This window comes from Mytilus galloprovincialis, chromosome 9 (genome assembly GCF_965363235.1).
Source record: "Mytilus galloprovincialis chromosome 9, xbMytGall1.hap1.1, whole genome shotgun sequence".
Classification (NCBI taxonomy): Eukaryota; Metazoa; Mollusca; class Bivalvia; order Mytilida; family Mytilidae; genus Mytilus; species Mytilus galloprovincialis.
Window position 1 is genome coordinate 55508907 of NC_134846.1, and position 16865 is coordinate 55525771.

At 32.4% G+C, this 16865-nt stretch overlaps 1 protein-coding gene across 1 annotated transcript in view; it reads right to left on the reverse strand.

The window, feature by feature from the left end:
* LOC143045342 (DNA polymerase delta subunit 2-like) overlaps nt 1-13461 on the reverse strand; it is a 33330-nt gene extending 19869 nt beyond the window's left edge. The window contains exons 1-7 of the mRNA XM_076217788.1: nt 13158-13461; nt 10991-11112; nt 9394-9517; nt 8864-8984; nt 7368-7563; nt 3373-3453; nt 2912-3069 (exon numbers count right to left, since the gene is read on the reverse strand). Coding sequence (XP_076073903.1) covers nt 2912-3069; nt 3373-3453; nt 7368-7563; nt 8864-8984; nt 9394-9517; nt 10991-11112; nt 13158-13383 — 1028 coding nt within the window. The 5' untranslated portion in view covers nt 13384-13461. The remainder of the gene's footprint in view (nt 1-2911; nt 3070-3372; nt 3454-7367; nt 7564-8863; nt 8985-9393; nt 9518-10990; nt 11113-13157) is intronic.
* Between the last annotated feature and the right edge of the window lie 3404 nt (nt 13462-16865).

The window sequence follows — 16865 nt, forward strand, 5'->3', positions numbered from 1 at the left end:
TAAAATATTTTTCTGCTTTTTCTTTCTTTTACATATATCTTCTAGTGTTTATATTCATTTACCATGCATAGATTTATTTTTTCACCTGCTTTGATTTATTTAGTAATTGATCGACAAACCCGGAATTATCCTTATCCGCTTCCAGAATCGTATCCGATATTGTAAAATTTTGTCTTCACGGCCGCCATTGTTATGTGTTTACAATGTTGTTTTTGTCAATCAGATAAGATTTTACTCGAATTTATACAATATTTGTCTGCGATTTTCTGTATAAAGCTTATGGTTGAACAAAATGAATATCGCTGTCATAAATAATAATGATAAATAAATAAGTTTTTAGCTCGTTTAATTGGAGACTTTGGTGAACATGGTGAAAAGGTTTGCAAAGTAATTTCTTATTTTCTTTCAAGTAGAAGATAACTACGTCGGGCGTAGCTAGAAACCAACTATCCTATTCGAAATTCCGCTTGCAAAAGTGGAAGGTCGAGGACCTCGGACCACCGCTAATTTACACACATGCCTCCAAATTGAAACGCTACGAATATTTCTTTTTCTAATTTGAAATTGCCGCCAACAGCATGAACAGTTGAACTTATTATATAATAGACTACTGACATAGTTGTACTACGTATTGATGACAAGCAATATCCCTGACTTTTGCCATTATGGAAATCTAAACTACTTGTCTTAAGAGATTTTCGGCAATTAAATAGTTCATACAATTGTTCTTTGACATCTTAGCTAAAAGCACAAGTCATAATGAACAACACAAGGATTCTTAATAAGCACTACTTCCTATGTGTTACTTCAAAACTTTTGGATAAATCGACGATCAATTAAGGTTTTTCTGGTCATATTTTTTGTAATCCAGAATAAAAAGTATTAAAAAAGTGTTCAATTAGTTATATATAACATAGTAGCGAGCTAGGTAATAACAATGGCAAGTATTTCAGCATTTATTGGGTAGAACACAAATCTAGGGTGCTCGCATAATGCAGCTTAATTGCATAAAAATACTGGCTGAGTCTTGTTGTCATTATAACTTTCTCTCAGCTATTCAAAAGGAGATGAAAACATGCTTCTATTCAATGATTTTACCGGACTTCCACTTTCGTTTTAATTCAATGTTTGTTATAATAAATCCTGAGCAATTTGAAAAAAATATGACACCATGACACACGTTAATTAAATAAACGCTGAGAAGATCGAAATGTTTTCAAAAACATATGTTCCTTTGAGCAACAGAACATTCCAACAGGGACCCATACAGGGATCTATTTTTAGAACGAAAGGACAGTTCCAATTATAAATATTATAAAAATAGATTTACGGGACGACTGTAAACAGATAAGGGTAAATAATGCAAACAGTAGCCAATAAAATGGTTGAGAACTCATGGTTTTGGCATATAATTGGGTTTTCCTTTGAATTAATTGGGTTATTGAACCCTGCAATTGGCAATTGCATTGGTTTTTTTATTATTTGTATTGCGTGATCACGCAAATACACAGTTTATCTGGAGCTCTGCTGTAAAAAGCATTCTATATCCTTTTTAATTTTTATGAATACTGCTGCTACAAAATCATCACAATTTTTAAGATAGATTAGGCCCCTTCACGGTTAGTTTGGCCATATTGGATAGGGGACAGGTTTTTATAATGGAGATAAAAATGGTGGGAAAAAATGGGAAAAACACCATTAAAACAGAGCAGGGGCATGGAAACATGCATAGGATTTCCCATACTATTATTCTATTTCCATCTCTTTCAAAAAAAATCTGCCCCCTATCCAATATGGCCGAACTTACCGTGAAGGGTCCTAATCTTTCTTATAAATTGTGATGATTTTGTAGCAGCAGTATTCATAAATATTAAAAAGGATATAGAATGCTTTTTACAGTTCATAAGAGCCACTTTTCACCGTGAAGGGGCCCATTGTCTTCCATTGATCATTGGATTACTGTAAATTCAGATATTAATGCAAAGGTTTTTATTATTGCGAAATTTGTGACAGAGTTTCAAACACAATAATTTAAACTTGCATTTTGAAATATTTTATATGAATTAAACAGGATTTTTCTAAAAATCGTTAAAATTAAAATACATTTAAGTCGAAAATGACAGAATCGCAATAATAAATGCACTCAATAATTTCTGAATTTACAGTATTCAGAAGTGATCAGTTTAAAGCTGCTCACCTGACTTCTTCTACATGACAATAATATGGATTGGTGACAGTTCTAACAAGAATGTGTCCATAGTACACGAATGCCCCACTCGCACTATCATTTTCTATGTTCAGTGGACCGTGAAATTGGGGTCAAAACTTTAATTTGGAATTAAAATTAGAAAGATCATATCATAGGGAACATGTGTACTAAGTTTCAAGTTGATGTAACTTTAACTTCATCAAAAACTACCTTGACCAAAAACTTTAACCTGAACTTCGCACTATCATTTTCTATGTTCAGTAGACCATGAAATTGGGGTCAAAACTATAATTTGGCATTAAAATTAGAAAGATCATATCATGGGGAACAAGTGTACTAAGTTTCAAGTTGATTGGACTTCAACTTCTTCAAAAACTAACTTGACCAAAAACTTTAACCTGAAGCGGACGGACGAACGGAGGCACAGACGGACGGACGGACCGACGAATGGAGGCACAGACCAGAAAACATAATGCCCCTCTACTATCGTAGGTGGGGCATAAAAACTCACCTGACTCAATCAGATGGCTTGGAGACTGTTCTAACAACTCACCTGACTCCTTCTACATAACAATAATATGGATTGTTGACAGTTCTAACAACTCACCTGACTCAATCAGAGGCTTGGTGACTGTTCTAACAACTTAACTAATTTCTTCTACATGACAATTATATGGATTGGTGACAATTCTAACAACTCACCTGACTCCTTCTACATGACAATCATATGGATTGGTGACTGTTTTAAATGTTGGAAATCTTGATGCCTGAGCAAACATACATTTGTGTAAAGGTTGTTGAGGAATGGTAAAATTTGTAGGATCATATTCTCCTGCCATAACATCTACATCAACACTACCCTGGAATACAATTTTTATCTTTTATAATTAGTGACTTGACAACACATATATTGCTCTCTTAGATGTCTTTTATCTTTTTAAGTTGTTAGATTGCTATCTCATTTTCTTTTTTCATGATTAAACCAAGTTAGAAAAACATAATGTAAACAATAGTGGCCTAGAATAGGTTGTGTAAGAACCACAGCAGAATTCTTGGCTTTAACATTAATTACAGTTTTATTCAATTTGAAAGGATAAGTTTGCTTAATATTTATATAGTCCCATTCACTTATAAGTAGGTTTGATTTAAGAATATTTACTTACAGATAGTTGAAAGAAAACATCATCCAATGTTTTTACTGCCTCTACACTTGCTGCTTCAGATTTCTTTGTTAAATATTTGGCCTGAAAATCATTAATATTCCTTTATTTCATATCCATTAAAAATTGCTGTAGGTTGTCTATATTTATGATTTGATTTTATAAATAAAAATTCAACTCTGAAAAAGTTAAGTTGGTTTATAATACTCTACTGGTATAGTTTGTAAGTCAGATATCAAATTATTTTTAACATTGATGAACATAAACTTTGTGTGGTAATATTCTTGAAACATTTGAAGGGTTTCAAATTTTAAACTAAGCACCTGGGCACATATTTGAACAAAAATATCTAATAAGCAAAGAAAATAGAGTCCCAAGTGTGGTGATTTTGTGTTATATCTTGTGAATCTATACCCTTAATGAAAGAACTTTCAACTTATATTTTGCTACATGTATTGTGTCGCAAGAAGAGAAGACAAGAGTGCACACGCTGAAATGTCTCGCCTTCTTTACTAATCATTGCTATTATGCTGATAGTTGTAAGTATAAAGCTTTAATCAAAACTGTCACATAAACTTATTAACCAAGATAACTAAACAAGGACCAATGAACCATGAAAATGAGGTCAAGGTCAGATGAACCATGCCATACAGACATGTACAGCTAACAATGCTTCCATACAACAAATATAGTTGACCTATTACTTATAGTTTAAGAAATATAGACCAAAACACAAAAACTTAACACTGAGCAATGAACCATGAAAATGAGGTCGAGGTCAAATAAAACCTGCGTTACTGACATAAAGATCATAAAATATTTCCATACACCAAATATAGTTGACCTATGACATATAATGGCCCGAGAACACAGTTATTTCGTAGTGCATTTCTTTTAGACAATAAATTCAAATTAAAAAAATCGCACCTGCTCTTTCTTCAAAATAGTTTTACAGTGTAGTGTACTACCAGTGAGACAAATAATATCAAAATTATAGAAACTTCTACCAGCTCTAACTCAAAATATTGGCAATTCTGTGTTAAGGGGGTGTAAAATTCAGTTTGACAGCTTCAGACGTGATAAAATTTGACCTTTCAGAACTGGACCAATTCACTCCTTTACATAAAGTTTCAGCACCCAAATTTTTTTGACATGTAATTACATCCCCCTACTTAATATTTCATGCATTTAATATAAATAAATAAATTGGGAAAGTGTATTAAATAAAACATGCAAGTTATACACTGTTTACACTAGGGACTATATTCGTAGACAACGAAAACCAAAGGACGATAACTGTGTCATTGGACCTAATAGGACAGAAAGACTTGACCAATCTTTATAAAACTTTGCATAACCTAAGCTTGGGCAATAATGAGATGGTTTGCTAAGTTTCATGGCCATATGTCATATATAACAGAAACTGGGGTCATTTTAGTATTGACATTTGGATGTTTATTTTTGACGTATAAATTAAATATCTTCAACTGTCAAGATTTTGGCCTAAAAACTTGAAATTTTGCAAAAATTTACTTTTTAAATGCTCTTGAATATTAGATATTAAGTATTAAAAGCATCTGCACACTCATTTTATTTATCAGATGTATTGTATTTATTCCAAAGTCAAATTTATATGCGCCTATGCCTGAAAATAGAGATTTTCCAATTCAGGGAAGCCTTATATAAATATGCATTTTTGTTAGCCAATTTGAAGTTTTTGAAGTTTTTTAAGCCTAAATTATTCTTTCATATATATTAAATGTACTTTAAATGTATAGAAAAGTTACAAAAAGTATACCACATGAGTATAAAATGGTCTTGGACCATGCAGTACTGAGAATTATTTAGAGTCAATTTAGGCGGTAGTCCATATTGACATATAAAAATGCACACAGAAGCTATCAGAAGTGAAAATGTGTTACTTTTTGTTCATTTCTATGCTAAGGTGTTATCATACAAGAAGTCTAAATGCAAAAGGACTCTTGCATTTAAATTTTTTGAAAGACAATATGGTCTGGCGGCCAGTTTTTTCACATTTCGATGGAAAACTTGCATTTAGTTTAAGTCTCAAAAGGTATAAATTTGGACCACTTACTATCATACAGGAAAAAAATATGGTAACCTTTAAAGGAGTAAGGTGTACTGAATATAGTAAAAAGCTTTCTTTTCAGATTTAGTGAAATATTTGTGATGGACTAGAGATTTGATGTACAAAGCGCTTCACATTTTACATACATCAGTTAGGCTGTTTAACCAGGGCCATGAAAACAAAATATTCTGCACTTTTTTTCTGTGATAGTCTACTTTTCTCTTTATTCAGAGTTCACAAATGGTTAATTAAATTTGATTTAAGCACAGAAACACAAATATCAGGAACAAAAAAGCTGTCAGATAGAAAGTCAGCATGCCTCTTAGGCATAAAATGTAAACTTCTTTAAAATCCTTATTATAGCCGTCGAATGCCAAAATGTCAATTTTTAACAGAATTTCTGTAAACCAAAGATGTAAATCCTTTACTTTTATTGAGTTTGACAAATTGAAACCAGCAAATCATTCAGGAAAGTTCCCAAAGTACAGAATCTAGATTTCAGTAATCCATCTCTTAGGCCCGAGAACACAGTTATTTCGTAGTGCATTTCTTTTAGACAATAAATTCAAATTAAAAAAATCGCACCTGCTCTTTCTTCAAAATAGTTTTACAGTGTAGTGTACTACCAGTGAGACAAATAATATCAAAATTATAGAAACTTCTACCAGCTCTAACTCAAAATATTGGCAATTCTGTGTTAAGGGGGTGTAAAATTCAGTTTGACAGCTTCAGACGTGATAAAATTTGACCTTTCAGAACTGGACCAATTCACTCCTTTACATAAAGTTTCAGCACCCAAATTTTTTTGACATGTAATTACATCCCCCTACTTAATATTTCATGCATTTAATATAAATAAATAAATTGGGAAAGTGTATTAAATAAAACATGCAAGTTATACACTGTTTACACTAGGGACTATATTCGTAGACAACGAAAACCAAAGGACGATAACTGTGTCATTGGACCTAGTATTAGATAGAAAGACCAAAACTCAAAAACTTTACTTTGACCACTCAACCAAGTAAATGAGGTCAAGGTCACATGACATCTGCCCGCTAGACATGTACACCTTACAATCATTCCATACAACAAATATAGTTGATCTATTGCATAAAGTATGAGAAAAACAGGCCAAAACACAAAAACTTAACTATAACCACTGAACCATGAAAATGAGGTCAAGGTTGGATGACACCTGCCAGTTGGACATGTACACCTTACTGTCCTTCCATACACCGAATATACTAGTCCTATTGCTTATAGTATCTGAGATATGGACTTGACCACCAAAACTTAACCTTGTTCACTGATCCATGAAATGAGGTCGAGGTCAAGTGAAAACTGTCTGACAGGCATGAGGACCTTGCAAGGTACGCACATACCAAATATAATTACCCTATTACTTATAATAAGAGAGAATTCAACATTACAAAAAATCTGAACTTTTTTTTCAAGTGGTCACTGAACCATGAAAATGAGGTCAAGGACATTTGACATGTGACTGACGGAAACTTCGTAAAATGAGGCATCTATAGACAAAGTATGAAGCATCCAGGTCTTCCACCTTCTAAAATATAAAGCTTTTAAAAAGTTAGCTAACGCCGCCGCCGGATCACTATCCCTATGTCGAGCTTTCTGCAACAAAAGTTGCAGGCTCGACAAAAATGGGTTAAATAAACCAAATGCATTCTGCCTATTATTACTGATGCTTTTTTTTTTCTCTCAATCAGAACTCATCAAGAATTTATCAAAAACTAACCATTTATACTGTAGAGGTGCAGAGTAAAACTTGTATTCTAAAACCAGATTAGAAATTGCTTTGAGTCGTGAATGCTATTGCAAGTAGACACATTTCAGATCAGTAGAATGTTCCTATGATAGTTTCTATTATATCAATATAAAATACCTTCTGTAAACTCTCTTTATCCTGCGTATCCTCACTGAGTGAATTTCCTGCTACTATAACACGTACAATACTTGATGAAGATTCTTGTTGGTCCATATCTCCAACCTGACCTGTTACCATGTCGACCATAAGTTGTAATGGAAAAGACTTTTCATCTTTTCCTCCTATTTCTAAACCAGATATGATAGCTATAAACCTAAATAATAAAGTAAATGAAAGTTCATTTAGGAATTGAATGCTTCTTTTTGTAACTTCATTGGGGTGTTGTAACTTCATTGGGGTGTAAAAGCGTTGACCAAAGTACATTTTGTATGAAGCGTGGAAAAGTGCTTCATTCTAAAAATGTATGCACGGTCAACACTTTTACAACCCTATGAAGTTACAAAAAGAAGCATTCAATACTTATAATTACATTTTTAGCTAGGATCATGAAAGCACGATTTTTATCAAGTTAAGATTGAATTTACCTGTGCATTTTATTGTGGGACCTTGTGTCATCATGAATGATAAATTTTATTGTGTAATGAAGTTGATTAAGGAATAACAGGAGATTGCAGTGTATCCAATCAGAATAAGTTTTATAAAGAAACATAAATCTAATGTAATTATTAACTCTTTAAAAGGACAATCTCTCCAGTTTTCTGTTAAAATTTATTAAATGACAAATGGGAAAGAAATTTTTACGTGTGCATTTATTTAGACAAGAAAATTTACCAAACTTAAATCAAATAACTAATAAACACAACTGCATGCAAGTTATATTCATAATCCTTTGTACTATCAGCATTGCACTGTTTTCAAACAAAATAAAGTCCATATTCAATTGAATGTTTGAAATCTTTTCCAATGTTTTGTTTAAGCCACGGTGGATTCATTTTTATTCCTTGGATACCAATTTTCAAGGATTTCATTGGTACAGGCATGTGAACCACAAATAAATATGTTAAACCAAGAACAAATTTTCTATATGTTTGTAATGCTGAATTTGGTTAAATCATGAAATCAAATATCTACAAAGTACTCTCCAAGTTGATTTTTACACCATTATCTGAGATTGCCTAAATCTGACTAAAATTTATTTATGAACTTTTTAACTGAGTTTTACTGTGTGTATTATTGTGTTTTTTTCTAAATTGGCTAGCGGTATAGGGGATGGTTGAGATCTCAAAAAAATATGTTTAACCCACGCCGCAGTTTTATGCCTGTCCCAAGTCAGGAGCCTCTGGCCTTATGTTGGTCTTGTATGATTTTTAATTCTACTTCATTTATATATATATTTCAGAGTTTAGTATGACTTCCATTATCACTGAACAAGTACACGTTTTTTTAGGGGCCAGCTGAAGCACGCCTCTGGTTACAGGATTTTCTCATTGTATTGAAGACCCATGGGTGGCCTGTTTTCTGCTCTTAGGTCATGTTGTGGTCTCTATGACATATTCAACATTTCTGTTCTCATTTTTATTCTGTACCAGTTTTTGTTAAGTCAGTTGGTATACCTGTCATGTTCAAACATAGGTCTCTGTATTTGTTCTGGTAACTGTTGGTAACAGAAATCCTCCACTTGAAACTTTCCTCTGTTGTCGTCTGGTTCTACACCATACAATGCAACAATTACACCTATATAAACAATGTGAATATTTTAACTAGTTGATCATGCTACATGTACGTATTAATGTAATTCATGGTGTGTTTTTTTACATATTTTGGTCAAATAATAGATAGCAATATGAACATTTCACAGATTGGGCAACTGGATGAATTTGGATGTGATAACATAAATAAGTTGAATCTTTTATACAACTGTATACCTGCCATCAAGAGTATACCCACAAAAAACAAACTACAAAAACTGCTCTTATCTTTTCAACAATGCACTTTTATTTAACATTTAAAATGTTAAAACTGTTTTCAAAAATAAACTAAATAGTTAATTCACAATTCAATGATCCTGCTAGTTGCTAGTTGGCATCTTATTTTCCTACAACTATCTCAGAAAGTATTCACAAGCATTTAAATTTCTAAATACCTGTCACTGAAGTCTGTATATCTAGTTTTCCAATTAATAAAATTCTTTGTAACTCATCTTCAAGGATCAATTTATCATTACTATCTGTGTACTTAGACTTAATTGGTTGAGGCATCAAATTATGCTGAAAAAAATACATTCAATACAGTGTAACCTTTCTAATCTGACACCTGAGTATTCCAACATCCTGCTTTAACGGACACATTTTCATGGTCCCAAAATACGACTTACCTCGCAGAAAAAACCTAAGTATTCCAACACCCTGCTTAATTTGATATTATTTTCTGGTCCCCCAGTGTCGGATTACACATGTTGCACTGTACTCATTTTTGTGTATTTTAAACCTGTAAGGGTATATCTTAAAATTCCATTGGACTAGTGATTGGAATACAAGTCTCAACATGACCCACTTCAATTTGACTGTGAGAAAACAAAGATATTAATTATAATGTATTCAATCTCAGCAAATGTGTATCAAAAATTAAAAAAAAAACCTACTTGATGTACATAGTATTTCTGTCTTCATTTCTGCATACAATTCATTCTGCTGATGCAGATTTTGATGCTCAGTGATGAAATGTATGATATAATTACTGTGGCAATATGTAGCTTTTCAAAAAATGTATATAGTATCATTCGCCTAGTTATTCTTTAGTTATTCAAATTTTGCTGCATTTATGGGCAACAGTGAAATATTGTCTAACAACATGAAAAAGTAACCTTAATTTACAGTAACTAGAACTAAGAATGAATTCATAAAAGGATAACTGCACTGAAATACTTAAAATATTTATTATCTCCCCTTTAGCTTGAAACAGAGGGAATACATCATTTAATACACCGCTTTAAATATGAGCTTCAACTAACATCCATCAAGCCGTTTGACAGAAGTAGGCACATTTTTTAAGCTTGGTGGTAATCTGATGAGTCAAGCATTTTCCAACTGTTTGTTTAAAAGTAGTAATGTTTCACCTCTGTACCAAGTTGTAGGAGGTACAATGTATGACTGCTCACCATCACCTTTAACTCGCCATATTATTTAAGTGCATGTCCAAAATCAGGAATCTGTATTTCAGTGGTGGTCAATGATTGCTTTCTGCTATATTTTTTCTCTCGTTTGTTTTAGCATAAACATGATAAATCAGACAGTTCATTTTCTCTTTTGTTGTCATGCTGGAGCCTTTTTAAGCTTACGACATAGAATATACATATGCTTTTCTCATAGTTGAAGGCTGTATGTGGACCTACACCAAAGAGGCAGTACTTTGTACTAAACCATACTTTTACTCTGCTTAACAAGAGTTTGGTACTGCCTAATTTAGAAATTATTTTCATACAAGATATTCATAGAGAACATAGAAAATTTCTTGATAAAATCAGAAACGTACCAGTCCACTTAAACAATAATGAAACCCTCCGAGTCTGTACCTACATGTATATAAACAAATGTACAATATAGACAACAGTTTTGATCATCTTTCTAAAACACAAAACTTTATTCAACTAGCTACATTATATGCCATTACCAACGTTTATTCTCACGTTTAAGTTTTGAAAGTGAATTTGATGTACTTGAATTCAATCAAGTCAATTATACCTCTTCACTTAATTCTTTCAGGATACTAGGTCTAAGTTCCATGTGCTTAAATAGGGTACCAATTATAACACATTTTTCATCACTTTGCAACTCATGCAACTTCTTTATATTTACATCTTTTCCTACAAATAAAAATATAAAATACATGTAAATTCATATACAATTATCCAATCTAGATGAACTTAAATGGTGAACAATTATTGTTTAAACTGATTCATGGATTTTTCAAGATTAAAAAAATATTGAACCAAGACTTTTAAAATTGGAATTAGAAATGTGCAACCCAGTCTGCACTGAGATGAGCAACATGATGGGTTCCACTTGTGGAGCAGGATCTGCTTACCTTTCTTTGGCACAGGAGACCACCCCCCCCCCCCCCCCCCCCCCCCCCCCGTTGGTGAGGTTTATGTTGATCAGTCTATACATGTAGTTTAATAGTTCTGTTGTTTTGTATACTGATTTATGTCGCTTGTTAATTACTTGCCATTGCATTGTCCATTTGTTCTGCACTTATACAAGTTTGATTTATACCCAGGGTTCAATTATATATATGTGCTAAGCAAGTAAAATCTAAGATGGGCAAGTGAAACACATCATAGAGTTGTTCCCTGGGCAATATGAAATTTTGTTCTGATGTATAACTAAGGTTAGACATTGATTTCTCAGAGGTGTTTAATTATTGGATAACTATTATCGTTTTCTTTATTTGTTTCATATGCATATGCCTGAAAAATCATACACATCGTTGTTTCCCCCACATAATTCTATGTCAATTCCCGTGTGTAAGCCAACATGCGACAATGTTTTACATACCTGTCAACTCACCCGTTTTTTGCGGGTGACACCCGTTATTTTCACCTCTCACCCGGGAGTTTTTCTTTACCCGGCGGGTCCCGGGAATTTCTAACATTACCCGTTTCACCCGGATTTCTGACCGAATTGTTTCCGGTATTTAGAAGTAATACGACCTTCGGTTTTATCGGTCTTTTTCAATGTAACCAAAAGTCAAAATGTAGGACTGTTTACCTGAGCTACATTGTACGTAACGATATGAAGAGACAACACAGCTACAAGATGAGTTCAGTGACTATCAGTTGACCCCATTAGATGAACTTCCACTTTGCACTTCCCCTGAAACTAACATTGGTACATTTTGGGGAGAAATGTCCAAGTTGCATGACATTTTTCTTAACAAGCCAAGATTTTTTGTTTTGTCAAAACTTTCTAAAACATTGCCAAACAGCAATGCAGACAGTGAGAGGGCATTTTCTTTAGTAAAGAAAATAGCTACAGAGTTTAGGGCTGATCTTAATAAGGATACACTGTGTGCTCTTCTTTCTTGTAAAATGAATACACATTTGCATTGCTATGAACTGAAACCAAGTGCAGTTCTTTTAAAGAATGCCAAGTCTGCTACTATGGAATATAACAATAGTCTGAAATAAACTTGTATACATGTTCTAACTGTTTCATATACATATTGACTATATAAATTATATATGTAAACATATTTTTGTTCTTCAATTGAGCCCGCAAAATGTCGTACGCGTTATGACCTGAGATTTTTTTTCTCAATGCAGGTCATGACCTGACTTTTCATTTTCAGAGGTTGACAGGTATGGTTTTATAATGATGAGCACCACCTGCACAGGGATTTCTGCTAGTATTGGCCATTGTTGGCGAAAGGGAGTAAATACAATGTACAAAGATCCAACCAGAATGGGTTTTGCAAACGACTTTTCTGTTGAAATATAAATTAAAGTTGTTGAAATATAAATTAAAGTAGAAAGAAAATATGTCAACTGGTTCAATTTCTACATGTACATTTGAATTTTTTTTCTTTTTTATTTAAAAAGGTTTGTTTTAAAAAAAATGGTGTTTGAAATCATTAAATTATCTGCCAGGAGAAATCAAGAATGCAGGATTTGGCTTCTGACAGTTACCCCTCAGCTTCCCCACTTGGCCCTAGACCCCCTGCAGTAATTACAACAAGCTTTGCGTGAATATACATATTAATTAATGTTGTGATGTTGCACAACCAAAAGCATACTTATGAAAGTGAAAAGCGTTTCAAAAATACAGAACAAAACAAAAAACAACAACTCAGAAGGAGAAAAAAAAACAGGAAAAATGGTGGCTTCTCTGGCATGTTCAAGTTATTTTTTACCCCACTTTGATTTAGCAGCATCCACTACTTTGTCCCTCATACTCCACAACCGTTCAGCATATAGATGAGCATATTGTCTTGAAAAGTTTTTTGATTTCAATCGAAATCTTTCCGACAAATCTTCATATTTACAATCAGATCGAACATAATCTGCATCAGATGATTCTGTCGGTTCAGTCAGTAGTTTTCCAACATTTGTAGTGCCTTTTTCGGGATTAAGTAACATGTTTGTGTGCTTATAAGAATAACAACTCTAGAAACTGAAAACATTCCCGCCAGCGGAACTCTTTAACGTGAAGGTAAATTCTTTGCATGATTTGACAACTTACCCCAAAAATGAATCAAGCAAATCAAAGAATGCAACGTCCAAAAATGAGTCCGACTATATTCAAGATTATTATACACCTTCTAATAATTCCTCTTTGTTTACTAAGTAATTGATAATTATGAGGATTCATCATTATTAGGAATATATAGGAAATATTAACCATTTTGGCATATACAATGACCTACAATGTATATGCAAAGGACACAGTGAGAAGCCATCTCTTAAAACTGTTTTCTTGTTAACTTTCATACTGTGTTACACTGTTTGTCATAATGTGCAGTTGCCCATATTATTACACCCAAGTTTTTGAATTTTTTGCATGTGTTATAGAAATTTCATGGAACAATTTTTGGCTGTACAAACTGTTTCCACTTATAATTTTTTCACCTCTATGCCTCTTCCCACTTATGTCTATACATAATCACAAGTCAAATTAACCCGAATAATTCAGTCGTTGTATTCCGCTGATCTACGAAGGCTACATTAACGCCTGAAGGTCTTCCTCGATCGAGACCGTCAACCGGAATTTTCACACCGCTTTGCAATATGGGAATTTTGATTTAAATTGGCAGCTAAAGAAGGAGGAGTTCGGGATGTTAATTGATGTTAAATGATGTAAACTGATGTTAATTGATGTTAATTAATTATTATCGGATTTGTGTTAATTGAACACACGTGTTTGGTAAGACAATTACAAGAGAGTTGCGCAGACTCATTATCCTGATCGCCGCTGATTGGCTCTCTCTCATAGAGAGCAGGCGACGCGGCCAATGATCATTAGGAGTTCAAGCTCTCGTGTTGGAGAAAATCGGACACGGAAAGGGCTTGAATTATTCGAGTTAAAGTCAAATGCTTACATATTTTTTTTTTCCACTTTGTAACATGATCTTATATTGCTAGATTTAACTCTTTTAACCTTTCTTATCAAATTATAATAAAATTCACTGAGACTAGAAACAAGAGATATAGAGTATTCACAGGACACTTTTCTGAAACATATACTACATTTAACTTATTCAAATACTGAATAACATTTTTATTTTGTGTTTTATTATGAGGTTTCAGTTGCAGGATTTTTTTGTTGTGTTTAAAACCCATTTGTGGTTTTTGGCTGGTTTCTGCTCTATGGTCGGGTTTTTGCCTCTTTGAAAAAAATCCCCTTTTCCAATTTCAATTTTAATTTTTACAACATATGTGCTAGATATGCAAATAGCAGCATTTGAGCATATGTGAAAGTGGTTTAATCCCACTGTATATTGTAACAAGACAGGCTATCTGAACCAGTTACACTATTATTTTTTTTAGAGGAGTCAGATGTTTGTGTTTCGTGTGGTCTTTTGTTCTGCCTAATATTTTTGGTGATTCCTCGTAATCTTCTTATGTTTTATTTCATATTCAATATTTCTATGCCTTAAATAAATCAAAACAGAATACAAATTGTTTATGTTTTATTTTTGTGCCTTTATGTATGTCAAAATTTAAACAAATATATCAATACAAAGAAGATCAAAGAAGATCAAAGAAGAAAGAGTAGATCAATTCTGTGTCAAAATCATAAATAAACTCATGATTTTGTTAACATCAAGTTAAACACATTCCTTATAAAATTACCATTAAAACTTACTTACAGCCAAACTGGAAAAAAAAAATCTTTAAAGAGGAAACAAGAACAAAAAATATGTCCTTTCAATCAATTTCGTTTTTCATTGAGTTAAAGAAAGCAAAAATTATGTGTCCAAAGTAGAAAATAGAGATCCATCATCATATCAATCGAAAGTTACTTTTTGAAAGACAAGGAAATTCAAAATATTCAATGAGTTCTTTTTGAATCATGAAAAACTGTACCTGAGAATTACATTTTTTAGACTTATAATGCTATTTGCAGGTTTGTCAAAGATTACACAAGGAGGAAAAGCAATATGTTTACCTCACACATTTTTTAGTTTTGTTTAACCTCTTCAATCAATTTATAAAACTGTAATTCTGATAACATATAGAGACATATTTTCTGAATAAAAGAATCAAGAGAATCAACATTTTTATATTTACAGTAAATAATACCTTTTAAAGAAATGTACAACTATAAAGAATAAATAATGTCATTGCAAAGAAGTTGTTTAAAGAGAGAGAAAAAAACCCACATCTTTGATAATCTTAATACATTTGTCTCCGTACACACACACATTCACACCATTTATTTGTAAAGGAAGACCATTCAAAGTTAATATTTCCAGAGTTTTGTATAGAGACAATTTTTGTGTAACCAAGATTCTAAAATGTGCATCTACAATATACTGTAGATTCAATATTTCTTAAAAAAATATTTTGTCTACAGATGAATAGCTGACACAAATCGATATACTTATCAATCATAATATAACATCAAACCTATCCTATTTAATTTTTATATTAAATACATTTTGAAAAAGTGATTTATAAGATAAGATAAAGGGATAAAGCAACATAATCTTTACTTGTTATGAAAAAAAATCAACAACACATTACACACTAGAGTAAAGGGAGGTTATTCAATGCTCAAGTTCTTTTTAAAAAAGTATTCATTTTACAGCTGATTGCAATGAGCGTGTAGATAAAGGTAATATCTTTGGTTAGCTAGCTTGCTAGCTGAACCATGAAGTCATTATTAGGTTAGGTATACTTCCCTCCTTTCGAAGTAGTCCTACAGACAGATAAATTGGTTATCTGTCGGCCTAGTCTACCTCTAAAGGAGGGTAGTTTACCTGACCTAATAATGACTTCATGGTTCAGCTAACAAGCTAGCTAACCAAAGATATTACCTTTACTGACACACTCAATGGAAAAAGGCTGTATTACTTTACTGATTGACTTATTTTGACTTCTTTATGACACCATAACTTTATGATCTGATAAATAGCAAATATTAAATATTACATCTTAATGACACTTTAGATTCTTTATGCAGTTTATACGATAGTGAAAACAATAATGCTGGCAGTTATTTTGTCTTCTATTAATAAAATATGAAAATAAAAAGAAGCAAGCAGTTACATCATTTCATTTAAATGTGACAAGCAAAAAACAAGAAAAAAAAACAAAGGCTAAAAAATAACAATTGAAGACAAACCAAGCCTAAATATCAACATATGTAATTAAACATTCAATGAATGTCCTTAACCGTGATGATGAATACATGATAATGATATATAGGTATATACAAATAAATTATCAATGTACAATGTCTATTATAAATGTGATCAGATAAAAATTACTTATATATATATATATATATATGTTATAAGATTCCAGACAATAAATTAAAATAAATCATCCTATTTTGTGATGTTTTCCCTCTTCTTAAACATAACTTTCGGTGAAAATATTGTTATTACTACAGATCT